This window comes from Pseudophryne corroboree, chromosome 1 (assembly GCF_028390025.1).
Source record: "Pseudophryne corroboree isolate aPseCor3 chromosome 1, aPseCor3.hap2, whole genome shotgun sequence".
In the NCBI taxonomy this organism is placed as follows: Eukaryota; Metazoa; Chordata; class Amphibia; order Anura; family Myobatrachidae; genus Pseudophryne; species Pseudophryne corroboree.
This window is the reverse complement of record NC_086444.1, coordinates 385,313,790-385,335,128: the sequence shown is the minus strand read 5'-3', so window position 1 is coordinate 385,335,128 and position 21,339 is coordinate 385,313,790. Positions and strand designations below refer to the sequence as shown.

Here is a 21,339-nt window from a genome sequence, read left to right as displayed (position 1 = left end):
TATAGAGTATTCCTCATTAAACCGGAACTACAATAATAACAATTTCTGTTCCTGCACTGCTGTGTAATCACTGAGCTCGGAACTGCTCTTCCACCTGAATCACTGGTGTCTTTCTTTCTGTATGGCTGCAATACTGTAGTAGAACAGTTCTATGAGATTATGGATGTGCTCTGTTCACAGGGACATAGGTATAATGGTTTGGTGGAATGCAAATGCAATGGAAGCTCATTATATGTATTGAACTTCTGCAATTCAAAGGGGCATTAGTGAGAGAAACTGAGGCTGCTGCACTACGAGTGAGAGGAAACTCAGGCTAGTGCACTACAAGTGAGCAGAAACTCAGGCTGTTGCACTATGAGTAAGGGGAAACTCAGGCTGGTGTTCTACAAGTAAGGGAAAACTCAGGCTGGTGCTCTACAAGTAAGGGGAAACTCAAGCTGTTGCACTGCAAGTGAGGGGAAACTCAGGCTGGTGCTCTACGAGTAAGGGAAAACTTAGGCCGGGGGAAAACGAGTGAGGGGAAACTCAAGCTGGTGCACTAAGAGTGAGGGGAAACTCAGGCTGGTGCACTACAACTGAAAAGAAACTCGGGCTGTTGCACTGCGAGTAAGGGGAAACTCAGGCAGGTGCTGTACGAGTAAGGGGAAACTCAGACGTGTGTGGGGCACTCAGCATGTGTAAGGGATCTCTTGGACTAGTGCAATAGTATGGTGAAGCACATGTTGCGGCTATGGTGTTGGTAGCAACAATATGGTGTAAGTACATACTGGTGCAATCGTATTGTAGGATAAAAAAGGTATTAAATGGTATGGTACTAAATGGTATGTATTTAGTGTGTGACATGGTGTGACATTTATACTTTTGCACATTGCTCCTCTAAACAGTTCTGGTTAAGTTGTAGTTTGTGGAAGGATTTCCAATAAGCACTGAGTTGGTGAGCATCATGAAATGCTCTGGGTGGTGGACAATCAAAGACAACCATTGCATGACAATTTTGTTTTGTGTCACAGTCAGTAATAAGAACACAGGGTGGTTTTAATAGTATTCTGGGTGCAAAATATTGTATAATAATATGATGGAAGCAATGTGTTGCAGATATGTTCATTATATCAGCATTGTAATATATAACTGGTCAAATTTAATTTGAGTTATTGTTACGTAAAAATTTGTATGCTATGCAACTGAAATGATTTAGCTGGAATGTAGTCAGGATACCAACGGTCAGAATCCCGATACTCACAATGCCGACGGACACCCAAGATGAGTATTAGGGTTAGTTTTAGGATTAGACACTAGGGGAAGGGTTAGGGTTAGGCTGTAGGGATGCGGCCGGTTAGGGTTCAGCTGCAGGAGGGGTGGGTTAGGGTTAAAATGCTCACGCGATCCGTCAGCATTCTGTATTCTAATAAATGGCCATGAGATTACATTTTAGAAAACTGTGGGGTAATTCAGATCTGATCGTAGATGTGCTACATTTAGCACATCTATGATCATTTACTCTGACATGCGGGGGGACGCCCAGCACAGGGCTAGTCCTCCCCTATGTCAGTCCCTACCCCCCGCACAAGTACAAAAGCATTGCACGGCGGCAATGCTTTTGTACCTGGTGAGTAGCTCCCTGCCAGCACAGTTCCTGCGTGCTAGCAGGCCGCTACTCACAGGGTCGCAGCGGCTGTGTGTGATGTCACGCAGCGCTGTGACCCGCCCCCTCCCCCAATGGACCGCGCCCCCCCAACGGCGTTTGAACGCCGTTGGTACGCCCCCTACCGCCTCTGCCTGTCAATCAGGCAGAGGTGATCGCAGCCCTGAGATGCTTTTAGCATCTCACTGGGCTCCTGGGATGCGCACGCGCAGTACGCCCACTGCGTCTACGCATTCAGCAAAAGGATTCAGACTGCGATCGCTGCAGCGATCCAGTCTGAATAAGCCCCAGTGTCAGTCCTAATATACAGTGCAGGAGAGAGCTAGCCTGGACCAAGGTACTTTTTTTTTATGTGGGGGCGTGGCCTAATCACAGCATTGGGGGAAAAACAGGTTTTTGGTTTTTTTTTTTTAAAACACTTTTTTTTTAACCTTTTTTGGGGTTTATACAATTTTTTTTGCATTAACGTTTTTAAATTTTAATGAAAAAAAAAATGTAATCCTGTTTGTTTTAATACTGTGAAACATTGCTATGTATTACAAACCTTTATTAATGATGTTTTAAAGCTTTCTAACATTAACAATCCAAAATGTTAAGGCTTTCATATGATTTATTTGAAATCTTTCAATAAAACCAATTTTAGACTAAATATAATTAAAACATGCAACAGTACTTTTCAGAGAAACAAACGCACAAACACAAAAAAAGGAGTTAAGCATTAACACTGGAAATGTCACTGGCATTAAACATTTTGAATAAAAACACTAGCTTAGATGCCTTTTCAGTTCTCAGTCTGTTTCGAAGCTTCAAATGAACTAAACCACAAGAAGAAAAAATTATTTCTACACTAGCTGAAGATGCGTGAGCAGTCAGAATTTGTTCAATAATGGGAAATACATTAGGTTTAGAATTGAAGTAAACATGAAGATTAAACCATGAGGTGTTTTTCTGTGTATTGCCTGTTTAATGTGTTGGTGTTGTTTACTCTTTAAGACTGTGAGTGTTAACTGTGTTTTTTTCCTGTCCTATGGGAATGATGGGGGAGAAGCTTGATGCTAGGCAGATTTAGCACCTCTCTTATCTGATTCACCTCCCTATATCTTTGTTGTATGTGAGATTTACTGCATTGATTCAGCTTACTTAGATGAAGACCACAAGCAATAAGAATGTGGAATAATACCAGGTATTCCCTTACAAAAGGCTTTTTTTAAGAAGTCACGTGTTGTGCCTGTAGTCACAGCATGTTTAAAAATAAAAAAAACATTTGGTTTAAACCAAGGTGGTTTAAACCAGCCAACCCTGCCTAATCATAAGAGGTGTGGCCATGCATCCTTAGAAAAAACCTACAGAATAAATTATATTTTAAGCGCCTCCCTGGCCACACTGCAGCCCAGCCCACAACAACATGTGCTGGGCTATGGAGAAGAACTGAAGTTGCTACTGCCAGGTGAGGGGGGGGCTGGGACCCCACTGGACCCCTCCATCAGAACTGGGCCCGGTTAATTAGTACCCCCCACTGCCACCACCACTCTCGGCGCCTCTGATAAAATAGGATATATTAGAACAAAGTTAAGAGATGAAGACATGAAAAGAACAAAGTACAGAATATAGCATACCTTGTGTAGTAAGAGTCCACTCCTAAGGTCTCACGGACATTTGCAATGTATTGCTCCAGTACTGAACTATTTGACACTGGAAAATTCATACTTCCAGATTCAGAGAAATCACTGGCATTTTCCAATGACGTGTCTCCCAAATAGTATTCATGAAACTTTAAAATTCCTGCACATTAAAAGAAAACATACAATATACAAAATGCAGCAAAGAACAATTTTCAAAATATATATCAGCATAATTGTTGTGTAAGTTAGTGCCCATGATCCATAGAGAACATAAAATATATATATTTTTTTATTTGACAAGCAACTGTATAATTTTCTTTTATAATGACTGAAATAAGGCACTGAATAAAAGGACTGCAATCTTACCTAAACCAGGGGCAAGTAGCCAGCTGTAAAGATAGCCAGCAGCTAATGAAAAGTAGAGCACCAATCCTCTTTGACTGTTTATAGTCTCTAGAATTTGGTCAATTGTCACAGGGGAGTAAGGGTCAGATTCTTGCTGTCCAGTTTGCCGTTCAACAAGAAGATCAGCAAAAGCCCGTGTTCTTCCTCTTTCTGCAACTGCTAAAGCCTCATCGTGATGTCCTAGAATGTATAAATACACACATCTATATATAAAGAACACTGCATTTTTGTTACAGAATATATTTAGATGTAGCTACAGTAAACTGTGTAAAATGAATTTGACAAAAATGGAATGCACCAAATTCACAAGCCCAAGTTCTCGAGATTTATACATGATTGCTGTTCGAAATCTAACCCATGAAATATGCCAGTGTTTTTCCCCCTCTTGGCCTGAAATACTCCACTATCTCTTTTGAGACATGCATATTACAGATATAAAACATCTGTAGTCTGTCTGGATCCTAACAGAACAGCATATATTCTGGGTATTCTAGTGCATTTATTGCTTAGTCATGTCTGTTGCTGTGTTTAATAAATGTTTTCTACTGTATTTAGCCTTTTGATCTGCATCATTTTATCTTAATTGTAAATTTTAACGACAACTCCACTTAGAAGGTAATCAGTAATATATCAATATAAAGGTGTGTGCAAGTAGATTCATAAAGCTTGCACAACTCCAATTACTGGTTTGAGCACTTTTCCATTGAGTTCCTCTACCAGGCTGGGAGAGTAAGCATTTCTCAAAATAGGATCCCAACATCCAACACGTTGTAAGTTCCACCAACTTCTGTAACATCACCTGGAACTGTAGATCAGTACCGAGAACTACATCAACTACAGTACAATTCTTCTTTATCCACAATGGGAGTGAAAATGTTCTGTATACAGTATGTAGCACAGCTGAACAATAGGAGCAATTCTAATCCTCTATATGACATGATGGGGAGGATTCTTGGAGAGCTGGAACAGTCCGCCCTATATGCTGGAATGGAATAACTTTTACAGGGTAGCTGGGGGGTCCTGAATCTCATTGTGAAGAAAAAGAATAAGTTGTCTACCTTTGCCCTAGAGCAGGCAAGAATACTCTATATAAACCTAAATCAGTGGTTCTCAAACTCGGTCCCCAGGACCCCACATGGTTCACATTTTCCACGTCACCCAGCAGCTGCACTGTGTATCACCAAATGTCACATTTTAAAAATGTACAGGTGACCTGCAAAACATGAACCATGTGGGGTCCTGAGGACCGAGTTTGAGAATTTGTGACCTAAATTATTGCAGCAGTTGGAGACTGTGAATGCAATATTTAACATAATGTCCGAGTTTACCGGAGGTGCTGGATGTAGAGTTTTTTTTTTAAATGTCAATCATTTACAAGGCATGGTTTTGCCTTGTAAATGATTACCGCTTTAAAAAAACCTCAGAGATCAACCCACACCCTATTACATATGCCCCAATGTGTCCATTTTGCTGTCTGTCCCATTTATTTGCTGACCATTGCCATCCTAGGGGATGACACAACTACTTTTCATGTTGTGCAGCAGGCAATAGCCTAGTTACAGATTTGCAGTTTTCTAGATAACAGATGTTCGGAAAAGTCTGGTGGACTTGCACAAATTGGCCTGTCATATTGTAGAATGAAGTGTTATATCCATTACATTACGATATGTGATTCCCTGTGCACAGGTCAACAACAATGAGGAGATGAAAGGTCTGTAACGTGTGGCACTTTCAAGTAATGTTGGTCAACCATGGTAAACGGTAAAGTGTATCCAATTACTCCTGATTGTTCCAGTATATCGTTTTCATCAAGTTTCAACATAAAGTACTAGGAACAGGATACTAATCAGTGCACCTTCATTAAATGATTATCCAGAAATGTATTTGGATGGTGTGTGTGTCTGTGACACTCAGATCTGCATATGAACAGTAGGTTCTCACTACTTAAGTATTGTATTATTTATCTGTCTAATGCCAGTGATTTCTATACATATAAAGTATATGGAGAAAATAGCAGTACTCCAGTAGTTTAACAAGAAACATAACCCGCTGCCAACTGTGATTTAGGGACAGGTTAGAACTGCACTTCCTTTCTGTTGCTGTTAACAGTATCTGCTGAAGATAAATCCTCATTGGATGATTTAAAGTCAGCAATGTGTTATGTGCATGGCAGGTCCACTTTAAGTGTCATGACAACAGCCCTTCTCGGTGACCAAAGATGCCACTGTTCTTACCAAGACTGATGAGCACGCGCTGCAGTGCCTGGTATGACGACGTCTGCAGATCAAAGAGCGAGAGCTTATAGTCCGTGCTGAGCTGGGCTTCGTGTCTTATTGTTTCAAATAACGCTGAAGCTCTGTAAAGCTGAAACCAGAGAAAACACTTTGCTCATTAAATATCTGACAACCTGTCTTGTAATGTAAGCTTCCTAGAGGGATTGCTGCTATTTTGGTCATTTCATACCATTGTAATTAAATTGGAATTATGCGAGCCATGCTATAGAAAGAGCAGATGCTGTGGTATATTTATTTACAGTAAGCAGTATGTTTTCATTTTACGTATATTGATTATGCTACATTTCTGAAACATGAACCCGCTGCAGCAAACACTGTAGGAATGTTACAGGGAAATAATGCTCTATTTATAGCTAGAATGTTTCCACTACATTTTTGTTATGTTTCAGTGGAAAATTTGGGAATATTACAGAGAAATCCATATTTACCTACAAACAGACATTGGGGGTAATTCCAAGTTGATCGCAGCAGGATTTTTTTTTAGCAGTTGGGCAAAACCATGTGCACTGCAGGGGAGACTGATTTAACATGTGCAGAGAGAGTTAGATTTGGGTGTGGTGAGTTCAATCTGCAATCTAATGTGCAGTGTAAAAATAAAGCAGCCAGTATTTACCCTGCACAGAAATAAAATAACCCACCCAAATCTAACTCTCTCTGCACATGTTATATCTGCCTCCCCTGCAGTGCATATGGTTTTGCCCAACTGCTAAAAAAAATCCTGCTGCGATCAACTTGGAATTACCCCCATTTATGTGAGTAATACTACATCATTTGCTATTTCATATCAAAACAGAATATTATCCAAACACAGTAACAAAATCATATACCCATACAGGGGCAAACACAGGACTTCTAGATGGGGGTCTCCAAATGCTTGATTTTAGTGTAGCCAGCCCATGGAGAGGGCATAGGGCCTAATTCAGACCTGTTTGCTCGCTAGGGTTTTGTTGCAATCCTGCATTCGCATAGTCGCTGCCCATAGGGTGTGTATTTTCTCTTTGCAAGTGTGCAAACACATGTGTAGCAGAGCTGTACAAACAGATCTTGTGCAGTCTCTGAGTAGCCCAGGACTTACTCAGCCGCTGCGAGCACTTCAGCCTGTCTGGGAGCGGAATTGACGTCAGGAACCCTCCCTGCAAATGCTTGGACATGCCTGCGTTTTTCCAAACACTCCCAGAAAACAGTCAGTTGACACCCACAAATGCCTTATTCCTGTCAATCTCCTTGCGAACGCCCGTGCGAACGGATCCTTCGCACAAACCCATCGCTGAGCGACGATCCGCTTTGTACCCGTGCGACGCGCCTGCACATTGCGGTGCATACGCATGCGCAGTTTAGACCTGATCGCCTGCTGTATGAAAACGCAGCCTAGCGATCAGTTCTGAATTAGGCCCATAATTAGCACTTAACAAGCTATAGTCTGCCTCATACAAGCGCAGTGAACAGTATGTAATAAATCAGACATCACATCTACAGGGCCAGTGATTACATTAAGCTGTTAGATCTGGCAGTAGGGCCGGCAAGCTTGAGCTTGGCATGCGCAACAGCTCAATTACGTGTCTTTACTGGATGTTGCGGCCATAGCGCTATAAAAATTGTGTTATATACTATTGCTAGTGTGGACTCTATTTGAGCCAAGTGGGGTTTCCAGGCAACTGGAAACCCCCTCCCGTGCATTTGCATATGCCGTGTAGAGATGAGCGGGTTCGGTTTCTCTGAAACCGAACCCGCACGAACTTCATGTTTTTTTCACGGGTCCGAGCAGACTCGGATCCTCCCGCCTTGCTCGGTTAACCCGAGCGCGCCCGAACGTCATCATGACGCTGTCGGATTCTCGCGAGACTCGGATTCTATATAAGGAGCCGCGCGTCGCCGCCATTTTCACACGTGCATTGAGATTGATAGGGAGAGGACGTGGCTGGCGTCCTCTCCATTAGAAATTAGATTAGAAGAGAGAGAGAGATTGTGCAGAGTCAGACAGAGTTTACCACAGTGACCAGTGCAGTTGTTGTTAGTTAACTTTTATTTATTTTAATATATCCGTTCTCTGCTATATCCGTTCTCTGCCTGAAAAAAAACGATACACAGCAGCAGCCAGTCACACAGTGTGACTCAGTCTGTGTGCACTCAGCTCAGCCCAGTGTGCTGCACATCAATGTATAAAAGGCAAAGCTTATAATAATTGTGGGGGAGACTGGGGAGCACTGCAGGTTGTTATAGCAGGAGCCCCCAGGAGTACATAATATTATATTAATTTAAAATTAAACAGTGCACACTTTTGCTGCAGGAGTGCCACTGCCAGTGTGACTAGTGGTGACCAGTGCCTGACCACCAGTATAGTAGTATATTGTTGTATGTATTGTATACTATCTCTTTATCAACCAGTCTATATTAGCAGCAGACACAGTACAGTGCGGTAGTTCACGGCTGTGGCTACCTCTGTGTCGGCAGTCGGAACTCGGCAGGCAGTCCGTCCATCCATAATTGTATTACAATATATACCACCTAACCGTGGTATTTTTTTTTCTTTCTTTATACCGTCGTCATAGTGTCATACTAGTTGTTACGAGTATACTACTATCTCTTTATCAACCAGTGTACAGTGCGGTAGTTCACGGCTGTGGCTACCTCTGTGTCGGCAGTCGGCAGGCAGTCCGTCCATCCATAATTGTATTATTATTATAATATATACCACCTAACCGTGGTTTTTTTTTCATTCTTTATACCGTCGTCATAGTGTCATACTAGTTGTTACGAGTATACTACTATCTCTTTATCAACCAGTGTACAGTGCGGTAGTTCACGGCTGTGGCTACCTCTGTGTCGGCAGTCGGCAGGCAGTCCGTCCATCCATAATTGTATTATTATTATAATATATACCACCTAACCGTGGTTTTTTTTTCATTCTTTATACCGTCGTCATAGTGTCATACTAGTTGTTACGAGTATACTACTATCTCTTTATCAACCAGTGTACAGTGCGGTAGTTCACGGCTGTGGCTACCTCTGTGTCGGCAGTCGGCAGGCAGTCCGTCCATCCATAATTGTATTATTATTATAATATATACCACCTAACCGTGGTTTTTTTTTCATTCTTTATACCGTCGTCATAGTGTCATACTAGTTGTTACGAGTATACTACTATCTCTTTATCAACCAGTGTACAGTGCGGTAGTTCACGGCTGTGGCTACCTCTGTGTCGGCAGTCGGCAGGCAGTCCGTCCATCCATAATTGTATTATTATTATAATATATACCACCTAACCGTGGTTTTTTTTTCATTCTTTATACCGTCGTCATAGTGTCATACTAGTTGTTACGAGTATACTACTATCTCTTTATCAACCAGTGTACAGTGCGGTAGTTCACGGCTGTGGCTACCTCTGTGTCGGCAGTCGGCAGGCAGTCCGTCCATCCATAATTGTATTATTATTATAATATATACCACCTAACCGTGGTTTTTTTTTCATTCTTTATACCGTCGTCATAGTGTCATACTAGTTGTTACGAGTATACTACTATCTCTTTATCAACCAGTGTACAGTGCGGTAGTTCACGGCTGTGGCTACCTCTGTGTCGGCAGTCGGCAGGCAGTCCGTCCATCCATAATTGTATTATTATTATAATATATACCACCTAACCGTGGTTTTTTTTTCATTCTTTATACCGTCGTCATAGTGTCATACTAGTTGTTACGAGTATACTACTATCTCTTTATCAACCAGTGTACAGTGCGGTAGTTCACGGCTGTGGCTACCTCTGTGTCGGCAGTCGGCAGGCAGTCCGTCCATCCATAATTGTATTATTATTATAATATATACCACCTAACCGTGGTTTTTTTTTCATTCTTTATACCGTCGTCATAGTGTCATACTAGTTGTTACGAGTATACTACTATCTCTTTATCAACCAGTGTACAGTGCGGTAGTTCACGGCTGTGGCTACCTCTGTGTCGGCAGTCGGCAGGCAGTCCGTCCATCCATAATTGTATTATTATTATAATATATACCACCTAACCGTGGTTTTTTTTTCATTCTTTATACCGTCGTCATAGTGTCATACTAGTTGTTACGAGTATACTACTATCTCTTTATCAACCAGTGTACAGTGCGGTAGTTCACGGCTGTGGCTACCTCTGTGTCGGCAGTCGGCAGGCAGTCCGTCCATCCATAATTGTATTATTATTATAATATATACCACCTAACCGTGGTTTTTTTTTCATTCTTTATACCGTCGTCATAGTGTCATACTAGTTGTTACGAGTATACTACTATCTCTTTATCAACCAGTGTACAGTGCGGTAGTTCACGGCTGTGGCTACCTCTGTGTCGGCAGTCGGCAGGCAGTCCGTCCATCCATAATTGTATTATTATTATAATATATACCACCTAACCGTGGTTTTTTTTTCATTCTTTATACCGTCGTCATAGTGTCATACTAGTTGTTACGAGTATACTACTATCTCTTTATCAACCAGTGTACAGTGCGGTAGTTCACGGCTGTGGCTACCTCTGTGTCGGCAGGTATCCAATACTAGTATCCAATCCATCCATCTCCATTGTTTACCTGAGGTGCCTTTTAGTTCTGCCTATAAAATATGGAGAACAAAAAAGTTGAGGTTCCAAAATTAGGGAAAGATCAAGATCCACTTCCACCTCGTGCTGAAGCTGCTGCCACTAGTCATGGCCGAGACGATGAAATGCCAGCAACGTCGTCTGCCAAGGCCGATGCCCAATGTCATAGTACAGAGCATGTCAAATCCAAAACACCAAATATCAGAAAAAAAAGGACTCCAAAACCTAAAATAAAATTGTCGGAGGAGAAGCGTAAACTTGCCAATATGCCATTTACCACACGGAGTGGCAAGGAACGGCTGAGGCCCTGGCCTATGTTCATGGCTAGTGGTTCAGCTTCACATGAGGATGGAAGCACTCAGCCTCTCGCTAGAAAACTGAAAAGACTCAAGCTGGCAAAAGCACCGCAAAGAACTGTGCGTTCTTCGAAATCCCAAATCCACAAGGAGAGTCCAATTGTGTCGGTTGCGATGCCTGACCTTCCCAACACTGGAGGTGAAGAGCATGCGCCTTCCACCATTTGCACGCCCCCTGCAAGTGCTGGAAGGAGCACCCGCAGTCCAGTTCCTGATAGTCAGATTGAAGATGTCAGTGTTGAAGTACACCAGGATGAGGAGGATATGGGTGTTGCTGGCGCTGGGGAGGAAATTGACCAGGAGGATTCTGATGGTGAGGTGGTTTGTTTAAGTCAGGCACCCGGGGAGACACCTGTTGTCCGTGGGAGGAATATGGCCGTTGACATGCCAGGTGAAAATACCAAAAAAATCAGCTCTTCGGTGTGGAGGTATTTCACCAGAAATGCGGACAACAGGTGTCAAGCCGTGTGTTCCCTTTGTCAAGCTGTAATAAGTAGGGGTAAGGACGTTAACCACCTCGGAACATCCTCCCTTATACGTCACCTGCAGCGCATTCATAATAAGTCAGTGACAAGTTCAAAAACTTTGGGTGACAGCGGAAGCAGTCCACTGACCAGTAAATCCCTTCCTCTTGTAACCAAGCTCACGCAAACCACCCCACCAACTCCCTCAGTGTCAATTTCCTCCTTCCCCAGGAATGCCAATAGTCCTGCAGGCCATGTCACTGGCAAGTCTGACGAGTCCTCTCCTGCCTGGGATTCCTCCGATGCATCCTTGCGTGTAACGCCTACTGCTGCTGGCGCTGCTGTTGTTGCCGCTGGGAGTCGATGGTCATCCCAGAGGGGAAGTCGTAAGCCCACTTGTACTACTTCCAGTAAGCAATTGACTGTTCAACAGTCCTTTGCGAGGAAGATGAAATATCACAGCAGTCATCCTACTGCAAAGCGGATAACTGAGGCCTTGGCATCCTGGGTGGTGAGAAACGTGGTTCCGGTATCCATCATTACTGCAGAGCCAACTAGAGACTTGTTGGAGGTACTGTGTCCCCGGTACCAAATACCATCTAGGTTCCATTTCTCTAGGCAGGCGATACCGAAAATGTACACAGACCTCAGAAAAAGAGTCACCAGTGTCCTAAAAAATGCAGCTGTACCCAATGTCCACTTAACCACGGACATGTGGACAAGTGGAGCAGGGCAGGGTCAGGACTATATGACTGTGACAGCCCACTGGGTAGATGTATGGACTCCCGCCGCAAGAACAGCAGCGGCGGCACCAGTAGCAGCATCTCGCAAACGCCAACTCTTTCCTAGGCAGGCTACGCTTTGTATCACCGCTTTCCAGAATACGCACACAGCTGAAAACCTCTTACGGCAACTGAGGAAGATCATCGCGGAATGGCTTACCCCAATTGGACTCTCCTGTGGATTTGTGGCATCGGACAACGCCAGCAATATTGTGTGTGCATTAAATCTGGGCCAATTCCAGCACGTCCCATGTTTTGCACATACCTTGAATTTGGTGGTGCAGAATTTTTTAAAAAACGACAGGGGCGTGCAAGAGATGCTGTCGGTGGCCAGAAGAATTGCGGGACACTTTCGGCGTACAGGCACCACGTACAGAAAACTGGAGCACCACCAAAAACTACTGAACCTGCCCTGCCATCATCTGAAGCAAGAAGTGGTAACGAGGTGGAATTCAACCCTCTATATGCTTCAGAGGTTGGAGGAGCAGCAAAAGGCCATTCAAGCCTATACAATTGAGCACGATATAGTAGGTGGAATGCACCTGTCTCAAGTGCAGTGGAGAATGATTTCAACGTTGTGCAAGGTTCTGATGCCCTTTGAACTTGCCACACGTGAAGTCAGTTCAGACACTGCCAGCCTGAGTCAGGTCATTCCCCTCATCAGGCTTTTGCAGAAGAAGCTGGAGGCATTGAAGAAGGAGCTAACACGGAGCGATTCCGCTAGGCATGTGGGACTTGTGGATGCAGCCCTTAATTCGCTTAACAAGGATTCACGGGTGGTCAATCTGTTGAAATCAGAGCACTACATTTTGGCCACCGTGCTCGATCCTAGATTTAAAGCCTACCTTGGATCTCTCTTTCCGGCAGACACAGGTCTGCTGGGGTTGAAAGACCTGCTGGTGACAAAATTGTCAAGTCAAGCGGAACGCGACCTGTCAACATCTCCTCCTTCACATTCTCCCGCAACTGGGGGTGCGAGGAAAAGGCTCAGAATTCCGAGCCCACCCGCTGGCGGTGATGCAGGGCAGTCTGGAGCGACTGCTGATGCTGACATCTGGTCCGGACTGAAGGACCTGACAACGATTACGGACATGTCGTCTACTGTCACTGCATATGATTCTCTCAACATTGATAGAATGGTGGAGGATTATATGAGTGACCGCATCCAAGTAGGCACGTCACACAGTCCGTACTTATACTGGCAGGAAAAAGAGGCAATTTGGAGGCCCTTGCACAAACTGGCTTTATTCTACCTAAGTTGCCCTCCCACAAGTGTGTACTCCGAAAGAGTGTTTAGTGCCGCCGCTCACCTTGTCAGCAATCGGCGTACGAGGTTACATCCAGAAAATGTGGAGAAGATGATGTTCATTAAAATGAATTATAATCAATTCCTCCGCGGAGACATTGACCAGCAGCAATTGCCTCCACAAAGTACACAGGGAGCTGAGATGGTGGATTCCAGTGGGGACGAATTGATAATCTGTGAGGAGGGGGATGTACACGGTGATATATCGGAGGGTGAAGATGAGGTGGACATCTTGCCTCTGTAGAGCCAGTTTGTGCAAGGAGAGATTAATTGCTTCTTTTTTGGGGGGGGTCCAAACCAACCCGTCATATCAGTCACAGTCGTGTGGCAGACCCTGTCACTGAAATGATGGGTTGGTTAAAGTGTGCATGTCCTGTTTTGTTTATACAACATAAGGGTGGGTGGGAGGGCCCAAGGATAATTCCATCTTGCACCTCTTTTTTCTTTTCTTTTTCTTTGCATCATGTGCTGATTGGGGAGGGTTTTTTGGAAGGGACATCCTGCGTGACACTGCAGTGCCACTCCTAGATGGGCCCGGTGTTTGTGTCGGCCACTAGGGTCGCTAATCTTACTCACACAGCTACCTCATTGCGCCTCTTTTTTTCTTTGCGTCATGTGCTGTTTGGGGAGGGTTTTTTGGAAGGGACATCCTGCGTGACACTGCAGTGCCACTCCTAGATGTGCCCGGTGTTTGTGTCGGCCACTAGGGTCGCTAATCTTACTCACACAGTCAGCTACCTCATTGCGCCTCTTTTTTTCTTTGCGTCATGTGCTGTTTGGGGAGGGTTTTTTGGAAGGGCCATCCTGCGTGACACTGCAGTGCCACTCCTAGATGGGCCCGGTGTTTGTGTCGGCCACTAGGGTCGCTTATCTTTCTCACACAGTCAGCTACCTCATTGCGCCTCTTTTTTTCTTTGCGTCATGTGCTGTTTGGGGAGGGTTTTTTGGAAGGGACATCCTGCGTGACACTGCAGTGCCACTCCTAGATGGGCCCGGTGTTTGTGTCGGCCACTAGGGTCGCTAATCTTACTCACACAGCTACCTCATTGCGCCTCTTTTTTTCTTTGCGTCATGTGCTGTTTGGGGAGGGTTTTTTGGAAGGGACATCCTGCGTGACACTGCAGTGCCACTCCTAGATGGGCCCGGTGTTTGTGTCGGCCACTAGGGTCGCTTATCTTACTCACACAGCGACCTCGGTGCAAATTTTAGGACTAAAAATAATATTGTGAGGTGTGATGTGTTCAGAATAGGCTGAAAATGAGTGTAAATTATGTTTTTTGAGGTTAATAATACTTTGGGATCAAAATTACCCCCAAATTCTATGATTTAAGCTGTTTTTTAGGGTTTTTTGAAAAAAACACCCGAATCCAAAACACACCCGAATCCGACAAAAATAATTCGGTGAGGTTTTGCCAAAACGCGTTCGAACCCAAAACACGGCCGCGGAACCGAACCCAAAACCAAAACACAAAACCCGAAAAATTTCAGGCGCTCATCTCTAATTGCCGTGACCCAATTATCATGGCAAACAGTTGACATTAGTGAACAATACGGTTTAAAATAAAATTTCCTAGACATAGCAGAACCCTTATTTCAGTAGCTGCAACAGTCAAGGATTCTGCCTGAATGTAAGTATTTTGTGAGGATGCGTCTATTGTACTGGTAGATAAGCAGATCAGAGCATAATCATCTAGTCACAGTTATTATTACTGTATGTATTGCTAAGGCACCACAATGCCATATGAGCCTAAATCCTTAATAAAATTCTTATTTAAGAGCTGAAAACACTGAAATATAGCTACAAAGAGTAGAAATAGCACAAACTGGAAGAAGTTTCCCCTCTCAGTCTGCTGAGACAGAGCTTTTTTTCACCACGCAAAAGGAATTGATCTCTTTCATCTTTGAGGTGGCATCACCACCTACTTTCAATGGCATTATAATCGCTCCGCATAATTATCCAAGATAAGATGCATTTAGCCTACATTAATTAAATTAGCACAGATAAAGCAATGTTTTTAATATAACACACTACTCAGTTTTAAATAAAGTGCAATGCTCAAGTCCCATTTACTACTGAAGTTTTACACTTGAATGAGTGTGAGACAAGCAGTACACTGGGAGAAATTTGGAGACGTTAGGGTTAATACGTGAGAGTAAATGTGCTAGCGTTTTATATTTTCTCCTGTGCAAGCCCCACAATAGGATGAGTCACAGGATTCAATGGCTGCACAGAGCTGTATGGGAGAACAGGAATATGCTTTGCATGTCCATAGAGGCTAAACGTGTGGAAAGCTTGGCACAGCAATGGTAAATGGCACATTGATTCGAACTACTAAATCATTCACTTGTTATGACTCACATTGGGGGGTTTTTAAGTTATTTTCAGTATAAAGTCCCTTTAATAAATAAAAGACTGATAATAATGCTAAATATAACTATTGCTGCTACTACTACTACTACTACTACTAATAATAATAATAATAATAATAATAACAACAACAATAATAATAATAATGAAAAGCATATTAATAATAATAATAATAATAATAATAATAATAATATTATTAGTGCAATAAGGCTTTTTCCGTTACTGTCACCAGCAGTAAGTTTGGTATGTGATGTTCTAGCCGTTATCCTTTAATATTAAAAGATTTACTATCTATCAAGCTGACTGTGCACTCGCCACCGTGTTCAATTATGTTGGGTACATCTGTGTATATTTGTTGTACTATATTAATAAAAATAGAAAGTATTATTTATTGTTTTAGTATTTTATTGCTTTGTGAAATTTAATAAGTTAAGAATCTGTAATTACAAATGAGGGCTTGCCTTATAACAAAAATACAACTGTGTGCAAGAAAAATAAATAGAGCAAAGCACTTAGATGTGAAGAGTGTTTAGTTTGGAGACCCAAAAGAATGATTTAATATAGGAAATATTTCATAGTTTAGGTTAAGATTTGTCTCAATTGACCCATCAGGTGGGAAAAAAGCACAAGTATACTTCTGGATGCAGTACATGTGTAATGAGCTCACAGTTATGTGTACGGATTCGGTATGTGTTACCGATAGACGGGACGTCAGCTGTCAGCAGACCAACAGCGGCATCCCGTCTGTAGAAATCCAGGGAGCGAGGCAGCAAGTACCCTTGTGGGCTCGCTACGCTCGCCACGCTTTGGGACTGGTGACTTGCTTAGCTCGCCACAGGTTATATTCCCACTCAATTGGTGGCGTGTACCCACCAACCGAGTGGGAATAACCGGCAGCGGTCGGGATTCTGGCCGTTGGTATTTCACCGGCTGTCGGGATTCAAGTATCGGCCTCCTGAATGCCGGGATCCCGACAACTGGCATTATAACTGCATCCTATGTATACTGCTAACTTACTTTGTAATAGATAAGCTGCTTTGTCCTCCCCACAGGCCATACATTATAAGGATACCTGTGGGGTTTGGGCGGTATGAGGGCAGAGCTTATTTTGCACTGATTTGTTCATACATTATAAGGATACCTCTGGGGTTTGGGCGGTATGAGGGCAGAGCTTATTTTGCACTGATTTGTTCATACATTATAAGGATACCTCTGGGGTTTGGGCGGTATGAGGGCAGAGCTTATTTTTCACTGATTTGTTTTTCGCAAGTGTTGGGAGACATGTACAGTATGTGCTAGATGGGTACTTTGTAATCAGATAAAAGTGTTTATATTTCTGCATGTGCTTTCAGACCAATACAAGCTGCAATGTCTCCTTGCATACCTACAGTATATTGTGGCCATTGTGCCATTATAACCACGCTGTATACACTATAGGGCTGGTTCTGAGATGGGCGCAAAATAAGTGTAACCTACAATTGTAATAGGAGCATACAAAATATGGTATTTCTACCCATGTGAAAGGCTCAAGATGCTTGGCACCAGCAGTATATTCATCTGGTATACACCAGGCCCAGATCACATGCACTTACATCCCACAACTGCACGCAAGGAAAAAAATAATCTTAAATGCTACAGTAACAAGTGTAAAGGCAGGAGGGGTTATCTTGGAAACTTCAGGGCTCTTAGACATGGGACCCCAATGACCCGACTAGATTTGCAGAGGGTGACACATTTGGAAAGAATAGCTGGGAGTTATCCTTGATGATCAGTTAAACTGATGGCGCAGAAGAGATTAATATTCAAGCTGCCATTATTTCAATGTTTTTGTGCAAAATACACGTATTCCAAGTAAAATGTCTTTGAGGCATGAGTGTTTAAACCGTGTAATATCCATAGTCTTCTCGAATACGTCTACTATGTTATGTTTGATACAAGCACTGACCTGGTGTTGAGCTTCTTCCAAGTTTCCACTTGCCCAAAGTGAAAGTCCAAGGCGGTGTCTAATTTTTGCTTCATCCTCTCTGCGGGCCAGCTGTTCTGCTAACCTCAAGCCTTTGTACAAGACAAACAAGCAGACTGTAAGGTAATGCACAAATGGCCATTCCCCTCATTGACACATAGCAGAGAGATCATTTTTCACATGTAGCATACAGCCAACTTTTTATGTTTACTTAAATGCTGCAGTCAAAGCGAGCTGAAAATATGCTAAATAATTGTCCTAAGCACATTCATTTCACAATGCTCAATGGAATTTAGGTTGAACTCTCTCTTTCGTGGCATATGACGTTAGTTAAATCATATCAGAATTTATCCATAGCTAAACATTGTTCAGACTTAGTTGTTTATCACTACTACTTAGTTGTTGTTTTTCAATAAGTGATTTGATTGTATTCAATTGTTGTTTTTATATTTTTTATTTCTAAAACTCAAGAGCTTTTCAAATTATGACTCAACAAAGAAATCAGATGATGTAAGGCTTTCAAATCTAGAGTTGGCTGATTGGGAGTGAAATTTTGTTACCTGTACCTGTTTTGTCACTTCTTCAGCAGAATGTATGGAATTGTGGGTAATGTGAACAAAAGCAGAAGGCACTTTAATCTATAGTAGTAAGTTCTAACTGGACATTAGTAGTTCTGCAGCAGTGATGTGCATGTTGTAGCTCTGCATTTATTAGTTTTGGGCTAGATGACAGCCTTGAAATACAGGGATATGGTGTTTTGCACAACACAGAACAACCCGACAATCATTACAAATCCCTTGGGGAACATTCATATGATTTGTACTGCTGCAAACAATATGCCAACTAACACTGCAAGTAAAGTAATTTAAAGCAACAGTGATTGGTACGTTAGACTGTATATGTACAATGCCATAATGTTTCCAATACCGTCCTTATACAGTAATGTACCAATCACAGATTCTCTGCTAATTACATAAGTGGAATATAACATGTCCTAGTTTACTAATTGTATATTATGAGATGGATCGCTGCGCTCGCCATAGGTTCTATTCCCACTCCAAGGGTGTCGTGGACACCCAGGAGTGTGAATAGCTGTGGCGGCACTGCCGGCATTCTGGCGGTCGAGATCCCAGCGTAGGTATTCTGACCGCCGGGATCTAAACTACATCCCCATTTTATGCTAGCAGACACATTTTCTGCGATAGTAACCTTTTCCAAAGCCTTACAAGGTAATGTACTGTGTGCCAGCTGGTACAGGCCACAGCTAGAGATCAAGCAAATAAACTAACACTGCGCTACTGTATATACAGTTATTGTACGCTTTTTAGCAAATATCATCCCAAAGGAAGACTCGTTCCTCTGTCTATACAAGACCTCACCCCATATTAATAATGAAAGCACGAAGGGGAAACATTTCCAACAATCCCTTTAACTTACCCTCTTGTAAGTACATGACTGCTTGTGAGTAGTTCTGCAAAGCATGGTGAGTCCTCCCTAAGCTACTATAAGCTATGGTCTTTGCCACCAGGTCATTCATTTCCGCTGCAATGCTAAGGTGCTGCTCCTGATAGACCACAGCTCGCTCAAAGTTACCCAGAGATTCATAGGTAAGTCCCAGATTTCCATAGGCCCGAGCTTGGCAAGAAGGATTGTTGGTTTCTTCTGCTATCTGCAAGTCCAGCTGATGGTACTCTAATGCGGTGTCATATTCTCCCATCTGCTGATACACCCCACCCAGACCACAGGCCGCATCACTCTCCAGTATCTGGTCTTTCATTTCCCTGGCAATATTTAGTTGACGTTCTAGACAGGATATCGCTTGCTCATAATTTCCTAGCTGACTGTGCAAATTTCCCAGTTCTCCATATGCCTGGGCTTTGTTTGATGTTTCCCCAAGTTCATGAGCAACCACAAGTCTCTTTTCAAAGCATACAAGTGACTGCTGTAAATTTCCCATGGACCTAGAGTAAATAAAAAGGAGACAGAAAAGGAACAGTGTTCAAAGCCTCAATAAGCCCACAGGAGACGCATATGACTTCATTTCACATAATTAGATTGAATTCACAGCTCACAACTCATGGTTTAAAGCTCAATATTGATACAGTATTCTATCACTGATTCAAATACACAATCAAGTAATGAACACAGTACTCCTTCATCTTGTGTATTCCTGTCCTCAGCAGTATTTTTTATATATATAAAAAAAAATATATATATATAAAAAATTATTTATCATAAAAATAAACACAGTAATGTAGCAATGTGACATGTGACACTGTATGACATTTAAAGAGATGATATTGTATTAAAAATGATTGCCTATATGAAAGCAATGATACTGTACAGTCTCAAAGGGATGCGTTATATATATATACACTACATAAATCCAATTGGGTATGAACAGTATGAGTCCTGAGCAGATAAACATACAGTACTTCACATCTTTGCTGATACTTCACTTCAGTGTCTCCATAGCACTTACTGTACATACTGTAACATGCCAATACAGTATCTTCCAGGCAACTGCGCAAGTAAGAAAATCTGTAGAATATGGTGTTTGGCATATACAGACTGACATGCTGCCAGGGGCTGATTGACATGGAAAACCAGCCCGGGACATTTATGGAAGCAGCCCTAATGGGGGTGTGGTCTGATGAGGGGTTGGAGTCTGCTGAGGGGGCAGATCCCTTATAGGGCCTGATTGTACGCAATTGCGTCCTTCCTTGCGTCTTTTGCTGCAGTTGTGTCTGACCAGGGACGGATTGGGTACTAATGTGAGTGCAGTGGGCTGCCTGTCAAGTGGGGTGTTATGTAGGGCCACATGACAACACATAAAACAGGCCCCGCAGACATGTCGGCCTATCGGGGATCTTCCTGGTGAGCCCTATGGCAATCTGCCCCTGCATGCAGCTATGTCACACAGAGGGAGATTGGTACTGAGCACACAATTCCATACTGGGAACAGGAGAGAACGGAGAGTGATGGGAAATTGACAGCATCAGAGTCTCCGTTCATTCTGCACAATAGTAATGTCCCCTTTCTTGGCTATTTCCCTGACCTGCATAGAAGGTCATTTCAATACTGATATCTTATCCCCCATTAAGACTAATCTGAAAGTATTTGCAGCCAATTAGAAAACAGGAGACAAATGAAAACTAGTGATAGCTGCACACCTCTACATTTACATATACTGTATTTATTAGACATTTAGGCAGAGCCATACACGAGTCTGACACAACTGCTCCTGAATGCATGCACAGAATAATATGTGTCTGTTGGCTCACATGCTGAGCAGTATGTATCCATCTGACTGTATGTTCAGTTTCATACACGTCATCATTATTATTGTGTACCCGTACCAGCCTTATGCCTGTTGCAAGAGTTACAAGAGAAAACAGGACTAATTACTCATTACTCTGCATAGCAGTTCCGTCGACAGTCCCTTGACAAATCCTTGCTAAACGTAGTGGGTTGGGTATGCCTTACCGGCGGTGTGGATCCTAGCGGTCAGTGTACCGGCAGCAGGATCCCGGCAGCAGGATGCCGGCAGGGGGTAGCGAGCGC

At 42.9% G+C, this 21,339-nt stretch overlaps 1 protein-coding gene across 4 annotated transcripts in view; it reads right to left on the bottom strand.

Moving 5' to 3' along the window:
* Positions 1–21,339, bottom strand: part of TTC28 (tetratricopeptide repeat domain 28) — a 935,607-nt gene that overhangs the window by 215,367 nt on the left and 698,901 nt on the right. For all 4 annotated transcript variants that reach the window (XM_063913174.1, XM_063913173.1, XM_063913175.1 and 1 more), the window contains 5 exons: positions 19,213–19,736; positions 17,758–17,867; positions 5,904–6,033; positions 3,631–3,849; positions 3,259–3,424 (listed from right to left, as the gene is read on the bottom strand). In XM_063913174.1, the coding sequence (XP_063769244.1) occupies positions 3,259–3,424; positions 3,631–3,849; positions 5,904–6,033; positions 17,758–17,867; positions 19,213–19,736 (1,149 nt within the window). The remainder of the gene's footprint in view (positions 1–3,258; positions 3,425–3,630; positions 3,850–5,903; positions 6,034–17,757; positions 17,868–19,212; positions 19,737–21,339) is intronic.